We start from the raw sequence: 10,218 nt of genomic DNA, 5'->3' as shown, positions 1-10,218 counted from the left end.
AACATTTTTTACATAAATAATGGAAGAAACTTAAGAGTTTATTTTATTAGAATGTTATCCAATATAAACGCATGTGTTTTAATATTTATTAATAAATTTTTTTAATATTATATATTTACATATAATGTTAAAGAAAATTATATAAAAATTATATAAAAAATTTATTTACAAATATTTTTAAAAGTAATATATACATTATTAATGTAAAAAGATAAACAGTAAGAGTGCAATATAATATAGTAAGTGTGTACGTACGTGTTTTAATGTGCCAAGTTTTTGTATGTCGTTTTTTTTTCTTACATCAGATTTTTTCTTACATCAGATTTTCTTTTATATTTTATTTTTATATAAACAAGTACAATAATTCAATACAATTCAATAAAATTTTTTTGGCAACTACAAATTGACATAAATTTTGGACATTGATAACATCTTTTTTCATTTTTGCAAAGTTTCTTTTCTTCATATAATTAAAAGTTTGTGCCAATATTTGATTTCATGTTTTTTATGAAATAATGAAACGATTTTTCAAATAAAAATGAACTACAAAATAAGATATATTTCAATGTAAAGCTCTTTTTATTTTATTAAATTAGAAGTTGGCGCCGGTTCTTCATATCACATCTTTTGTGTCAATATGAAATTTATTATTAAAAAGACTTTTGTAGATGGAAATTTTTGTATAAAATTCTTTCTTTTACATAAATAAGAAAATGGGCGCGTGAACTTGGCGTTATTTTTTATTTTTTTTAAAAGGTAATTTTATTAGTAAGATTGACAGCGGTGCAAATAAAATTCATCACTATACGAAGTTCATTTGTATTTTGTTTCATCTCTGTATATATATATATATATATATATATATATATATATATATATATATAATAATAATATATATATATATATATATATATATATAATGTACAGGATGTACCCAAAATTCCCGCATTTGGAGTACACTACGTGATTCTTTATGCTAAAAGAAACAACTTTTTCCTTTAGCAAAATTGCATGCGAGTAATTTTTACAGTGGATCAGATTAAAAGTGACAAATGAGTGCGCGTATGTGCGTAGTAGTGGTCAGGACTAGCGTGCGTTCCTCAGGCCGGCGCGGTCTGGTAATTAATCTTTGATGACTTCATGTACTATATTGTTTAAAATATGATAAAAGTTAACAAAATAAGTATTGTTTTCATCCTTTAATGATTTAATAAAAAAAGTCTGATTTCATAGCATTATCTCGAAATAAAATTAAATGTAAATAATATGAGCATTCTATTATTTTAATTACTGCATAATTGCATATAACAATAAAAAAATATACTGAATTTAATGATTTAGACACTATTAAATCTATAAAAAAATCAATTTTTTGACTTTTCGTGATTACGTACTCACGTAATTAATAAGTTTTCGTTCAGTATTTTTTTTATTGTCATATGCAATTGCGCATACGACAATAAAAAAAATAATTAAAATAATAGAATGCTCAGTTCATACACCATATAATTTACATTTATTTTTATTTCCAGATGATGCTACGAAATCAGACAATTTTTTAATTGAATCGTTACGAGGGATAAATACAAATACTTATTTTGTTAACTTGTATATTATATTATAATTAATATATTTTAAACAATACAGTACGTGAACTTGTATATTATATTATAATTAATATATTTTAAACAATATATTACGTGAAGTCGTCAAAGATTAAGTCCCAGGCAGCACCGGCCTGAGGAACGTGTGCCGACCGCTACACACATACGCGCGCTCATTCACTTTTAATTTGATTTACTGTAAAAACTACTTGTCACACGCAATTTTGTTAAAGGAAAAAGTTGTTTCTTTTAGCATAAAAAAATCACGTAGTGCACTTCAAATGCGGGAGTTTTAGGTTTAGGACTGTATATATATATATATATATTAAGTAGCCTGAAAAATTTTGAGCCTTAACATGAAGATGACGTTACTCGTCAAAACCATTCTAGTATTACAATAGTATATGTTTTGAAAGACTTTTGTGAAAATTTCAGCCATTTTGAACGCTCTGTTTGACAATCGTTTGTGTCAGTCGATGTCAGTGTTTTTGTAAAAATGGAAAAAATTGAATATTGTGCCGTTATTAAATTCTTACATTTGAAAAGCAATACGCCTGCGCAAATTAAAATCGAGTTGGACGCTGTTTACGGGGACTCTGCCCCATCATTTGCCACCGTAAAAAGATGGGCAGCTGAATTTAAACGTGGTCGTACCAGCTTGGCTGATGATGAGCGTTCGGGACGGCCAAAAATTGTGACCACCGCTAATAATCGAAAATGTTCATCAAATGGTACTGGATGACCGTCGAATCAAGATTAGAGAGATAGCAGAGGCTATGATCATATCGAAAGAACGCATTTGTCATATATTAACTGAAGAATTGGATATGCGCAAGCTATCCGCGCGTTGGGTGCCGCGCTTGTTCACTTTGGACCAAAAACGAATTCGAATGAACATTTCCAAGACCCTGTTGGAGCGTTTCAAGCGAAACGAGTCAGATTTTTTGCGTCGATTCATAACTGTAGATGAAACTTGGATCCACCACTATACTCCAGAGACAAAAGAACTGTCAAAATAGTGGACTGCAAAGGGTGAACCTGCTCCGAAAAAGGTGAAGACGGTACCATCAGCTGGAAAGGTAATGGCGACTGTTTTTTTGGGATAGTCACGGAATTGTGTATCGACTATCTTGAAAAAGGTAAAACAATAACGGGAGCGTATTACGCATTATTATTTGATAAGCTGAAGGCAGAAATTGCAAAAAAACGGCCGCATTTGAAGAAGAAGAAAGTGCTGTTCCATCAAAACAATGCACCTGCTCACACTTCGGCGGTCGCCGTGGCCAAAATTCACGAACTGCACTTCGAATTGGTTGACCACCCACCGTATTCACCAGATCTGGCCCTCAGCGACTTTTTCCTGTTTCCTAAGCTTAAAGTTTTGCTTGGAGGACAGAGATTTTCATCGAACGAGGTCATCGCATACGTAAACGCCTATTTTGCGGAGCAAGACGCCAACTACTTTATTTGGAGAGGTTAAAGAGATTAGAATATCGATGAGAAAAGTGTATCGACTTAAAAGAAGATTATGTTGAAAAATAAAATTATATTTGACCGAAAAAATATTTGTTTCTATGTTAGGCTCAAAACTTTTCAGACTACTCTCGTATAATATATATATATATATATATATATATATATATATACTAACACAGTTTCATTTTAGCATGTTGGAACTAAGTAGCGAGTTCCATTTTCTGACACTGCTGATACAATCTCATTCCGGTGTATGTCCGTGTTAGTTCCACAATTTGTGCTACTTCCACAATCCAAAAGAAGCAAGAATATACTTATATAATTAAACATTTATTTATGTTTGCGCAATTTTCTCGTTGTAAAATATTGATGAACATTAACATTGGTATATATATACCAATGCCACCAGCAGTGTCAGAAAATGGAACTCGCTACTTAGTTCCAACATGCTAAAATGAAACTGTGTTAGTGTACGGGAGGCGGTTTCGGATGGCGCCCGATTGCCCACGTTGCCGATTGGCCAATTTAAAATAAAATTATTTGATTGATTGATTCAGTAGAAAATTTCCAGGCATCGGTCGCTGTACGTGGCTGTGTCCAATTGCAACGTGGTTAAACGGGACGCTTCCAGAGGTTTTGACGAAAAAGTGGCCGGGATGGCCGCTCTCAGAGAGTCAATCATGTAACTTTTCCTCTGGGGCGAAAACGTGAAAAGTGAAAAGTTTCACGTGAACTTTTTCGTTATGTACCTTCGTGGCGGAAAGGCGGAAATCTAGGGAATTAATAAATATGAATTGGAGAAGATTAGGGGTGCGTTAGGATTAAATGTATGTAGTACGTATACAATCGATTATTGAAAGATGTATATAATATTGTACCACAGTTTAACCTGTGACGACAGTAACCGAAATGCATAAAATTCCAGGGCGCATGCGCGAGAACTCCAATCCACAATATGGCCACAGTTTAACTGTGATATGGCAGTGTTTACTAATTATCGAAAAGAAGTATCGTAAATTATTAAAATGAGTGGATATACTTGTGCTATAAAAAGTTGCAAGAACAATACAGCTAGAAATAAGGGAATTAGTTTTTTCAAATTTCCAAAAGATCTTAAAAGGTAGAATTTATTAATATTATTTTATATATATATATATATATATATGTATATATATATAATATATCATTATGTATATGTATCATGTATGTTTCATTATATGTATGTATTATATATATATATATATATGTGTGTGTGTTTATTACTATACATATAATTAAATTACAATATCTACATTTTATTTCTAAATATCTTAATTTAAAAAATAGTAATTTTCACATTTTTTTCTTTAGAGTTAAGTTATGGTTGAAATTTTATAGATCTATAGACACACCTTTAGAAACTATATAAAAATTACAGAATTTGCAATGAACATTTTATGCCATCAACGTTCTTAAACAATAAATTTAAGAAATAAATTTTGACCGCATACAATTCCAACATTCTAAATTTTTCAGTAAATGTAGAATTAGAAGATAAAAATTATTTTCAGCTTTATTTAATTCTGTGCATTAATGCAATAAATTTTTATAATATTTCTATCTATCTGATAGTCCATATGTAAATTTTTATATTGTAATATATATTATATCTTATATTATACCTTATATGCATGTAAAATATAAAATATGTAATTTACTTCTGAAATGTTTTATTATTTTTATTATTATATATTTTATAAATCGTAAAATATAATGAAGAATGAAATATTTGTTATTTTATTATAGTATATATTTAATTTTAAGATATTAATATTTTACTTTTAATATTTCTAATGTTACGATGTTTATCTTTTGAAATTGGCGCTTTTTCCAATCAAAACTATGCGACAGGTCACGTGTTTCGCAAACCTCAACATTAAAGGTGTCGACGCTTTCTGTCGTAACTGGTTAAACTATGACTGTACCAATAAAATAATTTTCCTTAACTATAAAACCTATGAAACTATGGCCGGTATTTACAATCAATTCTTATATTTAAGATCGTTTTAAGATAACATTTCAACCAATAACCAGGATAGCTGTATGAGTTTACTTAAGACGATCTTAAATGTAAGAACTGACTATGAATACCGGCCTATGTTTCATAATTTTACTTTTCACGCATCCAAGCTACATATATAATCGCTATACGTGAAAAGTTTCATGTGAAATGTCAATGAAAAAGCATGTGCATGAAAAATGAAAAATGAAAAGTGAAAAATGAAAAATTTTACGTGAAGTTACATGATTGACCCCCAGGTCTCTCTCTGATATCGACAATATCTTTTTTATCGATATGGTTGATAATGTTTTTCTCGATACCTCTTGCCCCGCGGAGCGCCGTGCAAAACGACAGATGGCAGAATGTCTCTGGTAACATTGCACGTGTTACGTTGCCACGGTTTAGCGAGACTTGTTATTCCGTCACGATTTATAGTAACCGGCGGACGAATATCGAAGAGATTCATCGATTGTTTTACGAAGCTGTGTCGAAACATGTATACGACCGTTGAGAAGGGTGCGCTAAATAGCACAGATTACAGAATATTTTTTAGTAAGTAAATTTGACATAACGTAGATATAGTGAAGCAATGCACACGGAAATTCTAGTCAAGAGTCGTGAACTTTATGAACAATGCAAGGTCACGGATGTACATTGAGCGTATTATGCTATTAATGTAATCAACGTTGCTATTAACTGACTTGGTGAAATTTTCCGGAATGACGTCACCACGCCGAGTTTTACGTATGTCCAAACAATGAATAATTCAAAGGACCCTATCGATCGCGCGCTCTTTCAACTTGTCGAATTTCGTTTCCGAATTTCAAGTTCGTTTTATGTATTATGGCCCATCTTTCGTGCTGGAATAAGTAAATTTTGAAAAAGCGAAAATTCGCGAGTAATTTCTAGCACAGTATCAAAAATTATTTTATGCATCAATATGATCGCGTAATATTTAGCTCTAGTGAAAGTACAGTATTTGGGCGTTATAGGAATGAGGAAGTAGTTAAATTATATTCTAGACATATGTTTCTTTGCATTTATATTTTTGGTTGATAAGTCATATATATATATATATATATATATATGGTATAACTAAGTCAAGTATATATCATTATCTTCACGCTAAAAATCTGTCAGATATTTGCATGGGAAACATGCATATTATTTTATATAATATATTTGTACTATGAACTACAGACTAATAAGAATAAAAATTGGACTTTGCTTTATTTGCTTGAAACTCTTATTGTGATTGACTCACAGTGATTGGATTGTTGATATTAGAAACGAGAAAAAATTCGCTAATAAAATGCTAATAAAAATTCTTATAGAATTATTAAAATGGAAATACTTAACAATAAAACAATATTTGCAACAGAACTTATAAAATAATCTGGAAATTCTTTTATTATGTTTCTTCTGAAATATATGTTTGTTTGTATACATAGAAAATGATTTGGGTTTTCTAATTTCACCCATGCATGACATTCCGCTTTATGCTAATGAAGAGAACAAAATTATGCATATGGTTGTTGAGATACCAAGATGGACAAATGCAAAAATGGAAATATGTCTCAAAGAGCCATTGAATCCCATTAAGCAAGATGTTAAAAAAGACAAACTAAGATTTGTTGCTAATTGTTTCCCTCATCATGGTTATATATGGAACTATGGAGCTCTACCACAGGTAAAACTTACTTTTTAATTATTTGTTTTTTATTTGCTATTTTGTTTTCTTTATTACAGTAGAATAATATTTATTTATCATAAATCTTTTATCTGAAATAATAAAAGTGAAAATTGAATTTTGCTTTATTTGTTTGACTTTTTATTGATGAACTTATCATTTGGATTGATGGAATTAGAAGGAAAAAAATATTAATAAAAGTTCTTATAAAATACATTAAAATGAAAATATCAATGAAGCAACTTTAAATAAGCTTTTGATATATTTAGCAAAAATCTTTATTCTTTTCCTGTTTTGGCACTATGAATATAAGTGGTTATGATAAGTTAACAAGTTTTAAGAAGAACCTAGTTTATTCTCTCTCTATCTCTCTCGCTCTCGCTCGCTCGCACAATACCATCCTGTTTGATTACACACACACACGCACGCACATACACACACACACACACACACACACACACACACACACACACACACACACGTATACATACATGTACATGCGTGCGTGCGGCATGTGGTGTGTATGTGTGTGTAAAAAGGATGTGTACATGCATTATAGTTTTAGAAAATTTAGAAAATACATGTTTTTAAATTAAATGACAAAAGAAAACTTAAATATTTTCAACTAAAAAAATGTATTTATAACACTTATCTATATTATTTATAAAAATACGCTGTTCTTTCCGTGATAATATCTATTACTTATTCAATGATAATCTTATTGATGTATTATCTGAACATAATAAAAGAAAGTATATGAATAATCACTTTAGACTGATAGTGTATAGCTATATAGTCTTTTATCTTATGTTTCATATATCTTACGTATATGTAAGAAATTGTAGGTCAAAGCATATATTTGTCCATGTTAATTATTTTTCTTTATTACTCTTGAAATATTATTTTATTTTCTGGTTTTTTTAATCCCTTGTTTTTTTTTTTACAATACTATAATTTATTATTTCTGTACTTATAATTCTGATAAAGTTAATATTAGTTTAAATATGACATATCTAATTAACAGACATGGGAAAATCCCGATGTTTTGGATGAAGCAACAGGCTGCAAGGGTGATAATGATCCTATTGATGTTCTTGAAATAGGCTATAGGGTAAGAAATAATTATAGTGATAATATATTACATAAAATGTTTTATTTTCACATTTATAATGATTTAATAAAAATATATTTGCATCCATATAGGTCGCCAAACGGGGCGAAATATTAAAAGTGAAAGTTCTTGGAACAGTAGCACTTATTGATGAAGGTTAGATAATTTAAATTATATATAAATTAAAATTATTTGATTATTTACGTATGTTTTAAAATAAATGGGATGTTATAATAATTAACATATAAATAAAATATACTACGAGCATCACGAACAATTCTTATTTTAGGCGAAACCGATTGGAAGATTATTGTAATTGATGTTAACGATCCTTTAGCAGATCAAATGAATGGTAATTTTCATATTAATAAGAAAATATGTAATAATTAATACAATTAGATCTTTTTCTGATTAAGCTTTTGAATATGCAAAAAACACGCAGCTTTTAGTTAGAAGGTTTATGTCATGAATAAATTCTAATTTGATAAATATTGTAGATATAAGCGATATCGAGAAGCATTGTCCAGGCTTACTGAAAGCTACCATTGAATGGTTCAAGATATATAAAATTCCGGATGGAAAACCGGAAAATCAATTTGCATTTAATGGTGAAGCAAAAACAAGAGAATTTGCATTGCATATTATTGATGAAGTACACCAACATTGGCAAAATTTAGTTAAACAGGAAGATTCATCCGGTGAAATAGAATGGTTAATAAAAATCAACCTTTATATTGTGTTTCAGAAAAAAATATCGAGATGTTATATTTTTTTTTATATATATTATGTTTTTGTAGTTCTAACGTAACAGTGGAAGGGAGTCCTTTCAAAATTACTACAGAAGCTGCAGAAGAGATTTTAGAAAAAGCGCCTGAATCAATGGGACCTCAACCCATAGAACCGATAGGTAAATACTGCGAGCATAATATAATAGAAAAAAATATTAAGTTTCTTTATTATATTGGAATTGATATTGAAATTATCTCATTTTTTTTATTTCTACTTTTATTTTAAATATGTAATTTATGCTTATAATACTATAATTCACTTTCAGTTGACAAATGTTACTTCATGCATCCTAAATTATAACCGAAATTATAATGGAAACTAAGAGATGTATTTAATTTATGAATATTAAATGAAGATTATCGAATTATATGAAGATTATACATATTATATATTAATTAAAATTCTTGTTCATTAAATTATTGTTACAATTGTTTGATTTCAGTCGATAAATGGCATTACGTACACCTTAAATAAGGACGGATATCTTCATTCAATGATTTCTATCGAAGTCAGTACATATCTATTCCACTCACTTTATTCAACAAGAAATTTTTTATTCATTATTTTCATGTTTTTTCTCGATGTATCATTTTTCACTACATTCAAATAATTATAAAAATAGCAAAAAATTAGCAAAAATTAAACAATTTATATATGTATGTGCTACTGCTTGTTATTAAAATTACATACTTTTTTAAACATTCGAAATGAATTAAATGCGCGAATAATATAGGATATACAAATACAATCCGGCACTTTCTTAGATATGTTTCGCATATGCGTTACCTTTGTTATGATATTACATCCATAGCGTATATTTCGACTATGAAAAAAATATAATCTCATATGGGTTGTGATAGCTATACAGTTCTAAGCAAATGAGTTTCTTAGAAAAATGTTAATTTCTTTGTATTTTTTCCGATAGAATGAAGGCAACAATAAACATATTGGCATGAGTACAAATGTATATGTATTATTTTTAAGAATTCCCATTTTTTATATTATTTAAGAATACTTTTATTTTAGACGCATAATTATATCTTCTTCATGTAAGGATGTCGGAGGATAAAATTTGATTTTTTCCCGCCATTTTTCAAAAATAAGAAAATTGTAATTGAATAAGGAGAGAGGAAATGTTGAGACTATAAATTGATCTCATCATATTTCACTAAGGCTATGTCTGAGCAGAAAATGAAACATTTGTATTCTACTGAAAATGTACTTAGCAACATTTACTGGGAGCTATACATATTCTTCCACATGATATGCATCTACTTTGAACTTACAAAATGGAGTAGCTCATTGGTACAATAAATTCTTCAATTAAGTTTCAAATAAAATAAAAAATAAAATAAATGCTGTAAATCATTACTAGAAAAATCAAATGAATAATTTCTTGATTGAGAATGGAATAAAACATGAGATAAAAAATTATAGAATGTAATAACAATATGTATAATTTCAAACCATGTTATAAAATTCGAAAAAATACAGTTATTTAGTCTAT

The 10,218-nt window shown here is 29.0% G+C and overlaps 1 protein-coding gene across 5 annotated transcripts; it reads left to right on the top strand.

The window, feature by feature from the left end:
* Window positions 1-5,044: 5,044 nt before the first annotated feature.
* Window positions 5,045-9,674, top strand: Nurf-38 (Inorganic pyrophosphatase Nurf-38). Of its 5 annotated transcripts, XM_089073450.1 has the most exons (10): window positions 5,048-5,189; window positions 5,379-5,673; window positions 6,573-6,811; window positions 7,836-7,922; window positions 8,015-8,078; window positions 8,212-8,274; window positions 8,420-8,633; window positions 8,720-8,829; window positions 8,977-9,038; window positions 9,154-9,674. In XM_089073450.1, the coding sequence occupies exons 2-9, from the start codon at window positions 5,484-5,486 to the stop codon at window positions 9,009-9,011; spliced, it is 1,002 nt and encodes a 333-aa protein (XP_088929576.1). In that variant the 5' UTR covers window positions 5,048-5,189; window positions 5,379-5,483; the 3' UTR covers window positions 9,012-9,038; window positions 9,154-9,674. The 5 variants fall into 5 exon arrangements, with proteins under 5 accessions (XP_088929578.1, XP_088929576.1, XP_088929575.1 ...); XM_089073449.1 differs by having other exon boundaries at window positions 5,050-5,673; XM_089073453.1 differs by lacking the exons at window positions 5,048-5,189; window positions 5,379-5,673 and adding an exon at window positions 5,739-5,865.
* Window positions 9,675-10,218: the final 544 nt, after the last annotated feature.

The sequence above is a fragment of the Pogonomyrmex barbatus genome, unplaced genomic scaffold, assembly GCF_055798465.1.
Source record: "Pogonomyrmex barbatus isolate J1 unplaced genomic scaffold, ASM5579846v1 scaffold15, whole genome shotgun sequence".
NCBI classification, from domain to species: domain Eukaryota; kingdom Metazoa; phylum Arthropoda; class Insecta; order Hymenoptera; family Formicidae; genus Pogonomyrmex; species Pogonomyrmex barbatus.
The sequence above is the reverse complement of the archived record's forward strand: the minus strand, read 5'-3'. Positions and strand labels throughout refer to the sequence as shown.